This window comes from Planococcus citri, chromosome 4, assembly GCF_950023065.1.
Source record: "Planococcus citri chromosome 4, ihPlaCitr1.1, whole genome shotgun sequence".
Lineage (NCBI taxonomy): Eukaryota > Metazoa > Arthropoda > Insecta > Hemiptera > Pseudococcidae > Planococcus > Planococcus citri.
The window spans coordinates 69,203,245-69,221,019 of NC_088680.1; the positions used below are offsets into that span (position 1 = coordinate 69,203,245).

Here is a 17,775-nt window from a genome sequence, read left to right on the forward strand (position 1 = left end):
TTCCTGGAGAAAAACCAATAATCGCTGGAGGCTGTGGAATGCCTCAAAAACCGCCTCAAATGGTCCGGAGGGAGACCATTTAGCACCTCAATGTTATAAATATATAAAGTTCATTTTTAACGTTTCTCGGTCGATTTGAAATTCCTGCAGAAAATCCAAAAAATTACTGGAGGCACCAAAATAGCCCAAAAAAAAACACCTAAAACTGTCGATAGGGTACCCAACAGCACCAATCCAAATTATGGGTGCCGAAATGTATTTTTGACCATTCCTGAACGGTTCAAAATTTCTGGAGATGATCAAAAAATCGCTGGAGGCTCCAGAATGGTGCAAAACCCACCTAACACGGTCGAGAGGGTGTCTTAATAAGCATTGGTCAATATTATAGGAGTCTATGTTCATTTTTAACCATTCTTGAGTAATTCGAAATTCCTGGAGAAAATCCAAAAATCTCTGGAGCCTCCAGAATGGTCCAAAAACCTAACAAGGTCGAGAGGGTGCCTTGATAAGCCTTTGCCAATGTTATAGAAGTCTAAGTTCATTTTTGACCATTCTAGAACGATTTGAAATTCCTGGAGAAAATCCAAAAATCTCTGGAAGCTCCAGAATGGTGCAAAAACCACCTAACACGGTCGAGAGGGTGTCTTAATAAGCATTGGTCAATATTATAGGAGCCTAAGTTCACCTTTAACCATTCTAGAATAATTCGAAATTCCTGGAGAAAATCCCAAAATTGCTGGAGCCTCCAGAATGGTCCAAAAACCACCTAACACGGCCGAAAGAGTGCGCAATAAGTAATGGCCAATTTTATAGGGACCTAAGTTCATTTTTGACCCTTCCAGAACAATTCGAAATTCCTGGAGAAAATCCAATAATCGCTGGAGGCTGTAGAATGCCTCAAAAACCGCCTCAAATGGTTCGGAAGAAGCCCATTAAGCACTGATCAATGTTATAAAAATTCAAAAATCAAAAATTTCCCGTTTGCGAGAAAATTTTAAATTTGGGCGAATTGCAGTATTTTATCATGAACTAATCCCACGAGGGCGAATTTCGCCATTTCCAGCCATTTTAAATCACGATAGGGTCTATAACAACACTAAACGATGTTTTTATTTCTTTATTTAAAATTCTTGTGCTCGCTCAACGTCACGTCTTTTTATCTTCGACACGGATGTGCTTTTGTTTACTAACAGCTCTGTCCCTATTATGATTATTTATATGTATTGTATGTATTTATCAGTACACCATCTGCTTCACTTTCAACGCGATTCTTACTTTCATTATCTGATCTATTTCCTTAAACCTGATTTTTTTCAAAATACCCTCGTTCCTTTTGTTTCAATTTCCCCACTCCTACAATATACGCAAAATGTCTATACTTGGTTCAGGTACATTTCAATATAAGCGTAACGATTCGTTGGTGAAATGACCATTTCGTGATCAGTTTCCCAAATGTTAGGAGTTTACAATAATATTGAATATTTTGTTGTTAATTCATCGAGTTTGTGAAAAAATAGATACATACAAAATCTACAATATGGGGATGTTTCGAACAGCGACGTTCTTATTTGTCGTGGGACAATTCGTATTCGTTAAATCGCAGAGCCACATCGCGGAACCATCTATGAAAGAAAGGGTAAAATGATTTTCATCTTAAAAAATCAATATTTAAATACATGGGTAGACCTAGGTATACCTACTATACTTATTTATTCGTACGTATAATTTTTTCTACTAGAAATTAATCAATTAATTCAAGGTTTCGATGTCAATTTAGGCCTTCTAATTTCACCCAAATTTTTTTCACGTACACCTACCCATCTAATTTGAACTAAACCAGGATCCATGGAAAAAGCAAAACTGCCCATTGATTTTTAGATTTTTGAAAAAAAATTTAAAGCCATCTGCGGTCCTTCAAGCTACAAAGCCTGGCAAAATTGTAAAATAAATCAAAATTTAAAGTTGATGAAAAAACGTGAAATTTTCTCGGAGAAAAATCTCCTTAGATTTCCCAAAAAATGTTTGCGTGTTAACGTGAAAGCTTCCAGAGCTGAAAAAAAAAAAACGAAAAACTATGAGGTACCTAAAAATATTTCAAAAATCCATTCCTCACTAAAAATTTTCTGCATAAACCACTCATTCCTTCCCTGTAAAAACCTCCTTCGGTTCCCTAAACAATTTTGGTCGTTTCAAAAAGAAGATCTCCGTGTTGAAAAAAATGAAAATTTTTTAAAAATTGGTGACATTCAGGAAGAAGGAGGAGTCAAGGCTCATAAAAATAGACCAAATCCACGGGTTAGAATATAAAAATACGAAGATTTCAGTTTTTTTTTCTACTATCCTAATTTTCATTCAGAGGAGGCTCGACGAGTTCCGCTTTTTTTCTGCGTAAAAAATGGGGAGGGTTTGAAATGATCAAAATAACGCTTTTCTATCATAAAAATAGTCCAAATAAAGAATTAGAACGTGAAAATGCCAAAATTTACGATTTTTTGATTTTTAAGGAGGACTTAACTAGAGGGGAGAGTTGGAGTCAAAACCATTATAATAGTGCTTTTCTAATGAAAATAGACCAAATATCTCGTATGAGAATTAGAATGTGAAAACGTAAAAATTTCAATTACCTATTTCGATGTTTCTTAATTTTTTATGAAAAGCTAAAATTTTTGAGGATTTTTTTTCTTCAAAAAACCAGCAATTTTTTAGGGTTGAAGTAGGAAAAAAATCGCGAAAAAATATTCACACCTACGAGAATCATTAATTGGTGTGTTTTCTTCTTTACTATTATCACTTAGATTCGAGATGAGATATTCGGAATTGTACAGATGCAAACAAAAGCTTTATGGAGTGGAACCCCCTCAGATCAAAACATCGAGTTCCTTCCACTATCAATAGCAGCGGGCTGGCAAATGATGCTAATGCAACATTACTACGGAAGTCCTCCAGGAAAATTCAGTTATAAAAACGAGTAAGTATAAATTACGAGTATTTCCAATGTACCTACGTTGTTATACAAATAATGTAAATTTTTACTCGAGTGGGCATCTAAAAAAAGTACACACTTTTAAAAAAACTAGCCACTCGAAAATTCTGATATCTTTTCGAGTCTCATCGTAGCTATTTTTCCAACTTGTTTGCAGTTTTTTGAAAAAAGCCTACGCATTGGCGGGTATACTCGATAAAATGTCTTCAACGTCCAATGCGAAGCTGAAATTCGTGAATTCTGTATTTTACGATCAAAGCAAAACATCGAAGCAGCTTTTGAACGACTTGAAAACCTACTATCACGCTGAAGCCTACGAAGTATCGTTCAATTCGGAAGCAGCCATTTTGGCCGTAATGAACGAGTAAGTATTGAGATCAATTTACTAGCATTTAAAAATGAATATGGTAAATTATTGCACTTAGCCTACAATTAGTTTGCATTAATTTCAGACGGTTTAGTAATGTTACAAAAGGACGAATACCTAAAATGGAGACCCTCCCTAAATTACACAAGTTGTTGGGATACTCCGAAAACCTGGACAAACTTTATCAAATTGTAAGCTTTCGATAAAAATCTACCCATAAATTTGACTTTAATTATATGTAGGTATTTCCTCAATTTCTAATCATCATTCATTCGTTTGCCCACAGATTGAAATTCAAAAACTCGAACGACGAATTCGAAATCGAGACGTTCAACGCGAAGGAAACAATTGGTTATTACAAAAACGTCGAACAAAAATACGAAGCCATCAGATTGCCTTTCAAAAAAGGCGAATTCGCCATGATGGTAGTGTTACCTAACCAAGATCGGTCGTTAAAATTCATCAGTGAATTCACAGGAAACGAACATAAACTAATTTTGCAACTGGTTAGTGAAAATTACGAAAACATCGATTACGCGATCCCGTTCATGAATTTGACGCAGCTGACGGTAAATGAAAATGGCACTGCTATATACGTCGACGATACGATTAGTTGCGACTGGCCGACGGCGGCTCAAGAAAACCAGGAATTTAATAAGATCGATTATAAACCGTTCTACGTGAACAGACCGTTCGCTGTGTATATTTACCATGAAAAAACTAAATTCGTTGTGATGTACGGTTTGGTAAATAACCCAGCTTTAGGCACAATGCAACCTCGTAGGGCACTGTTTCAAACTAGAATAAAAAAGCAAGACAAAATTGAACTTTAATTCGATCGTTAAGTTTATAACCTATTCGTGTGTTTGCTGCGTGTATAGGATAGACTATCATTGATAAAAATATGTAGGTACTAATGTACGCAGAAAATTGGCCAAATGTATTTTGTATCTATTGAACTCGCAATAAAAATTACATCACAAAGTATTGTGTTTGTGTAGATTTTTTTGAATGTTTTCGAAATATTGACTAAATGCGAACCAATGAACTGGTTTCAAAATGTGGTTAGACAGAATTGTGTAATTTTTCACGCCCTACAACTTTTGTTTCAAGCTTTTTTCTCGATATCCAATTTTTAGAAGAATTTTGATAATTGGTTGCAAATTAATGAACCGGTTTCAAAATCTGATCAGTGAAAATGGTTCAATTTTTCACGCTCTACAACTTTTGTTTCAAGTTTTTTTCTCTGTTTACAATTTTTAGGTAATTGTTGAAAACTGGTTGCCATATGCGAACCAATGAACCGGTTTCAAAATGTGGTTAGACAGAATTGTGTAATTTTTCACGCCCTACAACTCTTGTTTGAAGCTTTTTTCTCGATATCCAATTTTTAGGTATTTTTTGAAAACTGGTTGCAAATTAATGAAGCGGTTTCAAAATACATATGATCAGTGAAATGGTTCAATTTTTCACGCTCTACAACTTTTGTTTCAAGCTTTTTTCTCTATTTACAATTTTTAGGTAATTGTCGAAAACTGGTTGCTAAATGCAAACTAATGAACCGGTTTCAAAATGTGGTTAGACAGAATTGTCTAATTTTTTTCGCCCTACAACTCTTGTTTCAAGCTTTTTCCCTCAGTATTCAATTTTTAGGTGATTTTTGATAACTGGTTGTCAATCAATGAAAAGGTTTCAAAATCTGATCAGTGAAAATGGCTCAATTTTTCACGCTCTACAACTTTTGTTTCAAGCTTTTTTCTCCATCTCCAACTTTTAGTTGATTGTCAAAAACTGGTTGCTAAATGCGAAGCAACCAATGAACCGGTTTTAAAATGTGGTAAGACAGAATTGTGTAATTTTTCACTTCCTACAGCTTTTGTTTCAAGCTTTTTCCTCGATTTATAATTTTTAGGTAATTTTTGATAAATGGTTGCAAATTAACGAACCGGTTTCAAAATCTGATTGAATAGAATTGTGTAATTTTTCACGCCCTACAACTTTTGTTTCAAGATTTTTTTTCCATCTCCAAGTTTTAGTTGATTGTCAAAAACTGGTTGCTAAATGCGAACCAATGAACCGGTTTCAAAATGTGTTTGAACAGAATTGTGTAATTTTTCACGCCCTACAACTCTTGTTTCAAGCTTTTTTCGCGATATCCAATTTTTCGGTTATTTCTGATAACTGGTTGCAAATTAATGAACCGATTTCAACATCTGATCAGCTAAAATTGTTCGATTTTTTACGCTCTACAACTTTTGTTCAAGCTTTTTTCTCTATCTACAATTTTTAGGAAATTGTGGAAAACTGGTTGCTAAATGCAAACCAATGAACCAGTTTCAAAATGTGATTAGACGGAATTGTGTAATTTTTCACGCTCTACAACTTTTGTCTCAAGCTTTTTTCATTATCTACAATTTTTGGGTATTTTTTGGTAACAGGTTGCAAGTTATTGTAAATGTTTCAAAAAATTCATATCATATTTTTATCGCCTTACTGTGTAGAATACATTGAGCCAATAAAAACCAGTTCAAATTTGTTGACCACACTGGTTTTTCAATTTGTGGAACACACTGTGCATGGGCCTGAAATTTTCAATGTCGCTTTTGAATGTCCTTATTTTTTTCCCTACTCAACGCCGCGCCGCTCCATTCATTTCGCCAGCTCTTTCCACTTAGAAATAAAAGCCACTGAGCACTACTTTTGTGTCACACTGTATGTATAGGTACCCTGAACACGAATCCTCGGTGTGCCCACTTGTCCCTAGTTTGCTTTCCCCCAATTGCGGATTTTAGGCCCCCAAATGAGAGGTTTCTGGGGTATTCCCCTGTACTTCTTCAAATTACCGTCCTAGACCAAAAATAGGGTCCATACAGTGAAATTTATAGCATTGAATCTGAAACGCGCGCGCATGAGGGGAAGCTGAATTTTGGTATACTGGTCTATTTTAGTACCCTGAACACAATAAATCCGTGGAGTTCCCACCTGTCCCTAGTTAACTGTCCCTTAAATGTGGACTTTAGCCTCCCAAATGAGGCTTCGCAGGGTTCTTCACCCATACATCCCCAAATTGCAGTCCTATAGCCCAAAAATGGGGTCTATAAAAGTTGTTCAACGTAAAATTTCCCATCAGATGACCTATGAACCAAAAATTAGAAGTAGGTAATATTTAAAAAATATTCTTAGATTTCGATTCCCCTCCCTCAAAAATATTTTAAAAATTTTAGGTTTACCTCCTCCCCTTGGGACCTCTTTTTAGTTGAGAGCAAAAATGTCATCAGAATTGAGTTTTTAGGTGGTCAAAAAACATATTATAATTTGATACTCCATTCAAAAATTTTCAAAAATTTCAGTTTACTCCTCCCCTCGGGGGCTCCTTCTCATCTGAAAACAAAAATATCATCAGATGAATTGAATTCTGGGTGGTCAAAAAACATATATTTTGATACTCCACTCGAAAATGTTCAAAATTTCTAGTTTAGCCCCTCCCTTCCTGGGACCCCATTTCATCTGAGGGCAAAAATATCATCAAAATTGGATTCAGCGCCTTCAAAAACCTCGATATGACTGCAGTTATACATCCCAATCATAAAAAATGCTGATTTTATTTTTCGTGCTTTTTGAAAACGGTCAGGTGACCTATCATAATGTGTTAAAATTTCGCGAGAAATTGAAATATTTCGACAAAAATGTATTTTGGGCATTTCTGAGCCATTTTGAGCCTCAAAATTGGGTAATGATTTTTGTGATTTTTGAAAACGCGGTCATGTGACCTATCAAAATTAATTAAAATTTCGCGAAAAGTTGAATCATTTTCGACAAAAATTAATTTTGAGCATTTTTGAGCCTCAAAATGTGGTCATGATTTTTGAAAACTTTGAAAATGTGTCACAGGACCCATCAAAATGGATTACAATTTAGACAGAAAATCAAAAAATTTCCATCGAAACTTTTTTTGAACAGTTTTGAAGAATTTCGAGGCCAAAACTTGACTATAAGTACTCACACAAAATACTTAAACACTCGAGTGAAAAGCTACGTGCTCATAGAAGATACCTAATTTTGAAAGAGACAAATACGGTATGATTCTACATGGTAAACAGTGGCGTGTGACAAAGGGCGGATCTGGATGGGCTTTGGACCCGGCCGACCATTCAAAAAATTTTCAGACTGATTATGTCGGACCCATTATTTTCTTGAACTATCTAAAAATATGCTTAAGCATCCTAACTGACATAAAATATTTCGAAATCGGATACCTAGAAGGGAATCGAAAAATGATCCCAAAATACGCCACTATAACAAAAATTCCAAGCACTGAAACTCATTTTTCAATATTATCAAATTTTTAAAAATTCAAAGGCACATTTTTCATGAAACAAAAATCAATAAAATTGAAATGAAAAGGCTGGAATTTGGTGTTGGACCTATTTTCGACCTCCGTTTTCAGAGAGAAGTTATTTAAAAGAATTCTGAGAGATTGAATTTTTAAAAAAAAGTACCAACTGTTTTTTTTTCACCTTGGAAGGTCTCTATGCAGGTGACCAACATTGATAGGGATTTTCTCGGGAAAAAACTAACTAGAAGCATGGCGTGTTTTACTGTGGAAGTTTTCAGGAAGTACATAGTTATTTTATTCTGGCAAATTCGACGATTAAGATGCTCTTATCAAAAACCTACATTTTCTTTGGATAATCGTATTCTTTCTTTCTCAAGTTCATCCGCAATTTTCATTACCTTTTGATGGTGCGTAGAGACTAATTGCCTTCTTTGTGTAACTTGCTTTTGCTTCTATTGTACCAGTCTTTTTTGTACCTACTTTTTTCCAAAGCCTTGAAGTGTCATTTTGAGTTTTTTATTTTGAGAAACAAATCGTGCTCTCTGTGCTTTCATGGGCTGTTGTTCAAAACTTTACAATTAACGGATTCGTCGATCCGTCTGGAGATCAACGAATTTGAGGTGAAGAAGCCATCTTTAATTACTCGTATTTCACACTAGAATCGTTTCCCAAAGCTACGAATTTTAATCTCATGGTAAGTATTGTTGTTTATTGGTATAATTTTTGCACATGTTATATTTGAGAGATTGAATTCAAAAAAAATAAATAAATAGGTACCAATTTATTTATTAAAAATTGTTTCCCACTTTGACGGTCTCTATGAAGGTGGTCAACATTACTGGGAGTTTACGCGTAAAATATTTCGAAAACCGGTTCAAATTTTCCAAGTAATACATATTATTTTATTCTTGCGAATTCCACCCTTCAGCTGCCCTTTTCAAAAATCTAAATTTTCTTCGAATATTCGTATTCTCAATTGTCACGTCTTTCTATCTTCGACCCGGATGTACTTTTGTTTACAGACAGCTCTGTCCCTATTATGATTTATTTCATACATCTGCTTCACTTTCAACGCTTTTCTTCCTTTCACTATCAGATCTGTATTCCTTTGAACCTCATTGTTGTCAAAATACCCTCGTTCTTTTTGTTTCAATCTCCCCACTCCTACAATACGCAAAATATCTACTTGGTTCAAGTACCTAAATTTCAATACATAAGCGTAACGATCGTTGGTAAAATGACCATTTCGTGATTAGTTTCCCATATGTTAGGAGTTTACAATAATATTGAATATTTTGTTGTTAATTCATCGAGTTTGTGAAAAAATAGATAGATACAAAATCTACAATATGGAGATGTTTCGAACAGCGACGTTCTTATTTGTCGTGGGACAATTCGTATTCGTTAAATCGCAGAGCCACATCACTGAACCATCTATGGAAGAAAAGGTAAAATGATTTTCATCTTAAAAATGAATATTTAAATAAGTACATGGGTAGGCCAAGGTATACATATACTTATTTACTCGTACGTATAATTTTTTCTACTAGAAATTAATACCTATACTCGTAGATACCTAGGTTATTTCAATTCAATGAATCCACAGTTTCGATGTCAATTCAAGCCTTCTAATTTCGCCCAAATTTTTTTCACGTACATATACTTACCCATCTAATTTGAACTAAACCACGATCCATGGAAAAAGCAAAGCTGCCCATTGATTTTTAGATTTTTGAACATTTTTAAAAGTCATCTGCGGTCCTACAAGTTACGAAGCCTCGCAAAATTGTAAAAAAAAAAACTCGAGAAAAAATGAAATAAATCAAAATTCAAAGTTGGTGAAAAAACGTGAAAGTTTCTCGGAAAAAAATCTCCTTCGATTTCGCAAAAAATGTTTGCGTGTTAACGTGAAAGCTTCCAGAGCTGAAAAAAAAAACGAAAAACTAAGGTACCTAAAAATATTTCAAAAATCCATTCCTCATTAAAAATTTTCTGCATAAACCACTCATTCCTTCCCTGTAAAAACCTGTTTCGGTTCCCTAAACAATTTTGGTCGTTTCAAAAAGAAGATCTCCGTGTTGGAAAAAATGAAAATTTTTTCAAAATTGATGACATTCAGGAAGAAGGAGGAGTCTAGGCTCATAAAAATGGACCAAATCCACGGGTTAGAATATAAAAATACGAAGATTTCGTAATTTTCATTCAGAGGAGGCTCGACGAGTTCCGCTATTTTTCTGCGTTAAGAATGGGGAGGGTTTGAAATGATCAAATAACGCTTTTCCATCATAAAAATAGTCCAAATCAAGAATTAGAACGTGAAAATGCCAAAATTTACGATTTTTTGATTTTTACGGAGGACTCAACTAGAGGGGGGAGGGGGAGTCAAAACCATTAAATAGTGCTTTTCCAATGAAAATAGACCAAATACATATATGAGAATTAGAATGTGAAAACGTAAAAATTTCAATTACCTATTTCGATGTTTCTTAATTTTTTATGAAAGGCTAAAATTTTTGAGGATTTTTTTTATTCAAAAAACCAGAAATTTTTGAGAGTTGAAGTAGGAAAAAAATCGCGAAAAAATATTCACATCTACGAGAATCATTAATTGATGTGTTTTCTCCTTTACTATTATCACATAGATTCGAGATGAGATATTCGGAATTCTACAGATGCAAACAAAAGCTTTATGGAGGGGAACCCCCTCAGATCAGAACATCGAGTTCCTTCCACTATCAGTAGCAGCGGGCTGGCAAATGATGCTAATGAAACTTCACTACTACGGAAGTCCTCCAGAAAAATTCAATTATAAAAACGAGTAAGTAAATTACGAGTATTTCCAATGTACGTTGTTATATTGAAATATAAAATTTTACTATAGTGGGAAACTGGACATCTAAAAAAAGTAGCCACTCGAAAATTTCGATATCTTTTTAAATCTCATTGTAGCTATTTTTCCAACTTGTTTGCAGTTTTTTGAAAAAAGCGTACGCATTGGCGGGTATACTCGATAAAATGTCTTCAACGTCCAATGCCAAGTTGAAATTCGTGAATACTGTATTTTACGATCAAAGCAAAACATCGAAGCAGCTTTTGAACGACTTAAAAACCTACTATCACGCTGAAGCCTACGAAGTATCGTTCAATTCGGAAGCAGCCGTTTTAGCCGTAGTGAACGAGTAAGTATTGAGATCAATTTACAAGCATTTGAAAATGAATAGGTAAATTATTGCACTTTGCCTACAATTAGTTTGCATTAATTTCAGACGGCTGAGCAATGTTACAAAAGGACGATCACCTAAAGCGGAGAATCTCCCTATTACAGGAGAGGCCAACATGCTGAGTTCCTTAATAAATTACACAAGTTGTTGGGATACGCCGAAAACCTGGACAAACTTTATCAAATTGTAAGCTTTCGACAAAAATTTACCGATAAATGCGACTTTAATCAATTATATTTCCTCAATTTCTAATCATCATTCATTCGATTGCTCACAGATTGAAATTCAAAAACTCGAACGACGAATTCGACATCGAAACGTTCAACGCGAAAGAGACAATCGGTTATTACAACAACATCGAACAAAAATACGAAGCCATCAGATTGCCTTTCAAAAAAGGCGAATTCGCCATGATGGTAGTGTTACCTTACCAGGATCAGTCGTTAAAATTCATCAGTGAATTCACAGGAAACGAACATAAACTAATTTTGCAACTGGTTAGTGAAAATTACGAAAACATCGATTACGCGATCCCTTTCATGAATTTGATGCAGCTGACGGTAAATGAAAATGGCACTGCTATATATGGCGACGATACGATTACTTGTGACTGGCCGACGGCGGCTCAAGAAACCCAGGAAATTAATAAGATCGATTATAAACCGTTTTACGTGAACAGACCGTTTGCTGTGTATATTTATCATGAAAAAACTAAATTTGTTGTAATGTACGGTTTGGTAAATAACCCAGCTTTAGACACGATGCAACCTCGTATGTTGAAGATTCAAATGAGAGTAAGAAACGATAAGACTGATCTTTAATTCGATCGTTAAGTTTAACCTACTCGTGTGTTTGCGGCGTGTAAATAGGATAGACTATCATTGATAAAAATACCAATTAATGTTCGCAGAAAATTGGCCAAATGTATTTTGTACATATATTATATTGAACTGGGAATAAAAATTACAACACAAAGTATTGTGTTTGTGTGGATTTTTTTGAATGTTTTCGAAATATTGACTAAATGCGAACCAATGAACTGGTTTCAAAATGTGATTGAACAGAATTGTGTAATTTTTTACGCCCGCCTACAACTCTTGTTTCAAGCTTTTTTCTCGATATCTAATTTTTAGCTGATTTTTGATAACTGGTTGCAAATTAATGAACCGGTTTCAAAATCTGATCAGCTAATATGGTTCAATTTTTCATGCTTTACAACTTTTGTTTCAAGCTTTTTTCTCCATCCCCAACTTTTGGTTGATTGTCAAAAACTGGTTTGCTAAATGCGAACCAATGAACCGGTTTCAAAATGTGGTTAGACAGAATTGTGTAATTTTTCACGCCCAACAACTTTTGTTTCAATCTTTTTCCTCAATTTTTAATTTTTAGGTAATTTTTGATAACTGCCCATGGAAAATGAATTCTATAAAATTCTATAAAAAAAACATTGAAAAATTTTCTATAGAATTTTATGTCCAGAATGTACCTATAAAATTTTATCAAATCACATTTAATTTGATGTAGGTACTTGGATAAAATTCTATCGAACTTATATTCTTTTGTTTTAAAAAATGATAGATAATTAATTAGTAAAAATGGTCTAATTAACGTTAAAATGTAATTTGCGCCTAAAATGTGGAGTAGTGTAGTAAATTTCATCAAAAAAGCGAAAAAAAAATTTCAAAAAATTTGACTGCCTTTGATGGGGTTCGAACCGTCAACCTTCCACATCTTAATCAATTATCTTAACCACTATACCACGCCCTGTTCCATGAGAGAAGAGGTGTTAAGAAAATTTATATTCTCTTTTCCCGGGTCTGGACTTGGAAAATTTTCAGGATTGTTTGATCAAATTTTATAAAATCAGGTAGAGTTTGATTATATTTGATCAAACTTGATCAAGATAAATATATTGTCATACAGAAATTTTTTTCAGTGAAACAGAAGTTCATAACTTTTATCCAGTTTTATGCAATTCTATTAAATTGGATAAAATAAAAGTATAACAAATCAACTAAGTGATGCATACTTTGATCAATTTTGATATAGCTTTATAAAAGTTGATCAAACAATATCATGTTTTATATATAACTTTCAAGAATACGTTATATCCAACTCTATAAAACTTTATACCACTTCATCAACTTTTACAAATCTTTATAAAATCACATCAAACATTTTGTATTAAGTATACTACATCAAACTTCATCAAACTTTATCAACATTCACCAATTTTTATAAAATTTAATAAAATTTTGTGTGTTTACTACATCAAACTTTATCTATTTTTACCAATTTTTATAAAATCGAATAAAACTTCATGTGTAGGTATATTTCATCAAATTTCATCAAACTTCATAGAACTTTATCAATTTTTATGAAATTATAGAAAACTTTACATTCACAGTTGAACTCCACTAGATCTAATCAGATATAATTTTATAAACTTTGATAGAATTCTACAAAACTTGATCAAATTTTTCATCCAATTTGATCAAATAAGATCAAATTTGATAAATTTTTATTGAATTTTATCGAATTATTTTCCCATGGGTGCTTGGAAATTAATGAACCGGTTTCAAAATCTGATCAGCTAAAATGGTTCAATTTTTTATGCTCTACAACTTTTGTTTCAAGCTTTTTTATCTATCTACAATTTTTAGGTAACTTTTGATAACTGGTTGCAAATTAATGAACCGGGTTTCAAACTCTGATCAGCTAAAATTGTTCAATTTTTCACGCTCTACAACTTATGTTTCAAGCTTTTTTCTCTACCTACACTTTTTAGGTAATTTTTGATAACTAGTTGCAAATTAATGAACCGCCGGTTTCAAAATCTGATAAGTGAAAATGGTTCAATTATTCACGCTCTACAACTTATGTTTCAAACTTTTTTTCTGTATTTCAAAGACAGAATTATGTAATTTTTCACGCCCTACAACTTTTGTTCCAAGCTTCTTTCTTGATTTCTAATTTTAAGGTAATTTTTGATAACTGGTTGCAAATTAATGAACTGGTTTCAAAATGTGGTCAGACAGAATTGTGTAATTTTTCATGCCCTACAACTTTTGTTTCAAGCTTCTTTCTCCACTTACAATTCTTGGGTAATTTTTGATAACTGGTTGCAAATTAATGAACCGGTTTCAAAATCCAATCAGCGAAAAGGTTCACTCTACAACTCATTTTTCAAACTTTTTTTCTCCATCTCAAACTTTTAGGTGATTGTCAAAAACTGGTTGCTAAATGCGAACCAATGAACCGGTTTCAAAATGTGGTTAGACAGAAATGTGTAATTTTTCACGCCCAACAACTTTTGTTTCAAGCTTTTTTCTCAATTTTTAATTTTTAGGTAATTTTTGATAACTGGTTTCAAATTGATGAACCGGTTTCAAACTCTGATCAGCTAAAATTGTTCAATTTTTCACGCTCTACAACTTTTGTTTCAAGCTTTTTTCTCTATCTACACTTTTTAGATAATTTTTGATAACTAGTTGCAAATTAATGAACCGGTTTCAAAATCTGATAAGTGAAAATGGTTCAATTATTCACGCTCTATAACTTATGTTTCAAACTTTTTTTCTGTATTTCAAAGACAGAATTATGTAATTATTCACGCCCTACAACTTTTGTTTCAAGCTTCTTTCTTGATTTCTAATTTTAAGGTAATTTTTGATAACTGGTTGCAAATTAATGAACCGGTTTCAAAATGTGGTCAGACAGAATTGTGTAATTTTTCATGCCCTACAACTTTTGTTTCAAGCTTCTTTCTTGATTTCTAATTTTAAGGTAATTTATGATAACTGGTTGCAAATTAATGAACCGGTTTCAAAATCTGATCAGCTAAAATGGTTTAATTTTTCATGCTCTACAACTTTTGTTCCAAGCTTTTTTCTCCATCTACAATTCTTGGGTAATTTTTGATAACTGGTTGCAAATTAATGAACCGGTTTCAAAATCCAATAAGCGAAAAGGTTCACTCTACAACTCATTTTTTAAACTTTTTTTCTCCATCTCAAACTTTTAGGTGATTGTCAAAAACTGGTTGCTAAGTGCGTACCAATGAACCAGTTTCAAAATGTGATTAGACAAAGTTGTGTAATTTTTCACGCTCTACAACTTTTCTCTCAAGCTTTTTTCTCTATCTACAATTTTTGGGTATTTTTTGGTAACTGGTTGCAAATTAACGAACCGCGGTTTCAAAAAATTCATATCACGTTTTTGTCGCCTTAGTGTGTAGAGCACATTGCGGCAATAAAAACCGGTACGAATTTTTTGACCAAACTGGTTTTTCAATTTGTGGACACACTGTGCATGGGCCTGCAATTTTCAAGGTCGCTTTTGAATGCCTTAGTTTTCCATACTCAACGCCGCTCCATTAATTTCGCTAGCTCTTTCCACTTGGAAGTAAAAACCACCGGGCATGGGCACGGCCCCTACTTTTGTGTCATACTGTATAATATTTACATTATATGTACATAAAGACCCCAAAGTTGAAAAATATAAAAAAGATATAAAATTGATGTCTGCGTCTGCAGGTATAAATTAATTGAAAATTTTGCATCTCTAAGCATGAAGAGTGAATACTTCCAAGCAGTGGCGTGCACTGAGTTGAAAGATTACCGGGCATTTTTCATTCATGACGATACCACCACCACCCCCTCCCCCCCCCAAGCCAAAATTTTTTTCAAGTCAAAGACGAAACTAGACGTTTTATTTTAGGAAGGGATAGGGTCAAGCGGAAATTTTCCAACTGATTTGGAAAAAATACTTATTTTACCAAGAAAACAGTCAATTTTAAGAATTTTGCTGATTGAAGTAGTATTCAATTCAGATTTATGACTGTTGATGAAAGTTATCTTTAAAAAAAACAACAAAATTAGAAGCTTCATATGGAATGTTGTATTGTGGATAAGAGAAACAATAGACCCAAGCGAAGCGAGGGCAAAAGCATTTGAAAATTTGTATTTTGAGATGTGAAAAAACATTGACGAGTTCATTTTTTTGGCTTTAAAATATTCTAGAATTTGAATAAATGTTTTTTTAATTCAATTTTAAAAAGGAAAACTAAGTGAACGGACCCGAACAAAGTGAGGGGTAAAGTAAATTATTTGGTATTTTTTTAAACAAAAAGTAAATTTTTCTATCTTGGGCTCTTCAAAAGGCGAAAAAACATAAAAATTATTTAGCCCGAGCGAAGCGAGGGCAAAAGCTTTCAAAAATGTCTTATTCAAGTTCCAAAAAAGTAGGTTTCTTTGTTAATTTACCCATGATAAATCTTGCGATTGATTTTGTCCATGCCAGAAGTAGATTATCAGCTTGTCACTGAAGATCTTATATGTATCTACTTGTTCATTTTTTTAAAATTTTTCCAGATTTTTAATTTGATTTATTTTTTAAAAATTTTCAACTTGTAAACATTTTTTAATTTGAAAACTTTTCAGTTTATTGAAGTTTTTTTTTTGCAAATCAAGCATTCAAAGTGTTTTGAAAATTTTGAGTATAGAATGAAAAATCAGTTTTTTTTTTTTGAAATGATTAAATAATTAAAATTTAACCAGCTTAGCACAAAATTTTGCATTTTTCAAATGTTCAATATGAGTATTTCTGGAATTTTTCTGTTAATTTTCATACTTTAGTTTTATTCTTAAAATTTTTGAAAGCATCATCATGAAGGGCCCGAGCGAAGCGAGGGCAAACGCTCTTCAAAATTTTTAGTTTGAAGAAGCAAAACTACTGTAATTTTGATACGAAATTCTAGTTTTTCCATCACTCACTCAGTGGCGGACTGGGTCGGTTTGGGCCCCCTGGTGGATGCACCGAATGAGGCCCCCAAAATTTTTTCCTTCCCCTTAAGAATCTTTCTCGTGCTGTTTTTTTCTCAGGTTTGGATACTTGAATGTAAGTTGTGCGATTGATTTTTACTTTTGTCTTTTTATTCAATATTTATTATGTAGGTATAGTAGGTACCTAATAGCAAAAAGAACCGATTTTTTTTTGAAGAGGGAGGATGAAGGAGAAATTTGCCATAAGAAAAAAATATCGAGTATGCCGAATTAAATGAACTTTTTAAAAATGAAATAAAGGATAAATTGACAATTTTGTCAATTGATATATTATGTAATTCAAAATTCTAATTTCCCTTCTGAATTTATGAAAGTTTCAAAAAATGTATTTTTTTTCGATTTAGAAAAGTGATAGAAATTGACCCGAGCAAAGCGAGGGCAAAAGCTTTTAAAAATTTTCATTTCAAAAGGTAAAAAACGATGGTTTTGAAAAATTTGTTCACTTTTTTAGCACAAAATTTTAGAGCTTGAAAAATTTCAAATTTGAAAATGAAAAGCAAACAGGCTCTGAGTGGAGTGAGAGCAAAATCTAGTTTCGAGAAATAGAAAAACAACGTTTTTTTATAGGTGAGAAGTGTTTTTTTTTTTGTTGAAAATTCCTTGAAATTTGAATACCTACTCAATAGATTTTTATAAAAGTTCGATCTCAATTTGAAAAAAAAACACACAGGTCCAAGTGAAGTGAGGACAGAAAATTTCAAAAATTTGTATTTTGAGTGGAAAAAAACAATTTTTTTTGTGGTGACTGATGAGTTTATTCTTTTGATCACACAATTTCAGAACTTGAATTTACTAAAATTGAAAATTTAGATTTTTGAAGAAAAAATCTCACAAAATTTTTCGTTGGAGAAAGTCCAAATATCATCTTTTTTTGGTTTGAACATGGCCCCGGCGCGGGGGGCCGCTTGTTGTTTCGGGACCCCTCACAATTATGAATAATTTGAGAAATAGAAGATAACAAATTCAGCCCGAGCAAAGCGAGGGCAAAAGCGTCTGAAAAAATGAGAATTTTGAGAATAGATTAG

General features: G+C 33.2%; 2 protein-coding genes across 2 annotated transcripts; both read left to right on the plus strand.

Moving 5' to 3' along the window:
* The first annotated feature begins 1,386 nt into the window (after positions 1-1,386).
* Positions 1,387-4,331, plus strand: LOC135845033 (uncharacterized). The gene is made up of 5 exons (XM_065363477.1): positions 1,387-1,636; positions 2,796-2,968; positions 3,141-3,347; positions 3,436-3,541; positions 3,637-4,331. The coding sequence occupies exons 1-5, from the start codon at positions 1,538-1,540 to the stop codon at positions 3,787-3,789; spliced, it is 738 nt and encodes a 245-aa protein (XP_065219549.1). The 5' UTR covers positions 1,387-1,537; the 3' UTR covers positions 3,790-4,331.
* Positions 4,332-8,895: 4,564 nt separating this feature from the next.
* LOC135845100 (neuroserpin-like) lies at positions 8,896-11,892 on the plus strand. Its single transcript, XM_065363566.1, has 5 exons — positions 8,896-9,134; positions 10,329-10,504; positions 10,659-10,865; positions 10,953-11,093; positions 11,185-11,892. The coding sequence occupies exons 1-5, from the start codon at positions 9,036-9,038 to the stop codon at positions 11,726-11,728; spliced, it is 1,167 nt and encodes a 388-aa protein (XP_065219638.1). The 5' UTR covers positions 8,896-9,035; the 3' UTR covers positions 11,729-11,892.
* Positions 11,893-17,775: the final 5,883 nt, after the last annotated feature.

Coding starts and splice junctions, on each gene's coding strand:
- LOC135845100 (XM_065363566.1), top strand. CDS start 9,036: ATGGAGATGTTTCGAACAGCGACGTTCTTATTTGTCGTGGGACAATTC. Junction 9,135..10,328: donor AACCATCTATGGAAGAAAAG/GTAAAATGATTT, acceptor ATTATCACATAG/ATTCGAGATGAGATATTCGG. Junction 11,094..11,184: donor TGGACAAACTTTATCAAATT/GTAAGCTTTCGA, acceptor GATTGCTCACAG/ATTGAAATTCAAAAACTCGA.
- LOC135845033 (XM_065363477.1), top strand. CDS start 1,538: ATGGGGATGTTTCGAACAGCGACGTTCTTATTTGTCGTGGGACAATTC. Junction 1,637..2,795: donor AACCATCTATGAAAGAAAGG/GTAAAATGATTT, acceptor ATTATCACTTAG/ATTCGAGATGAGATATTCGG. Junction 2,969..3,140: donor AAATTCAGTTATAAAAACGA/GTAAGTATAAAT, acceptor ACTTGTTTGCAG/TTTTTTGAAAAAAGCCTACG.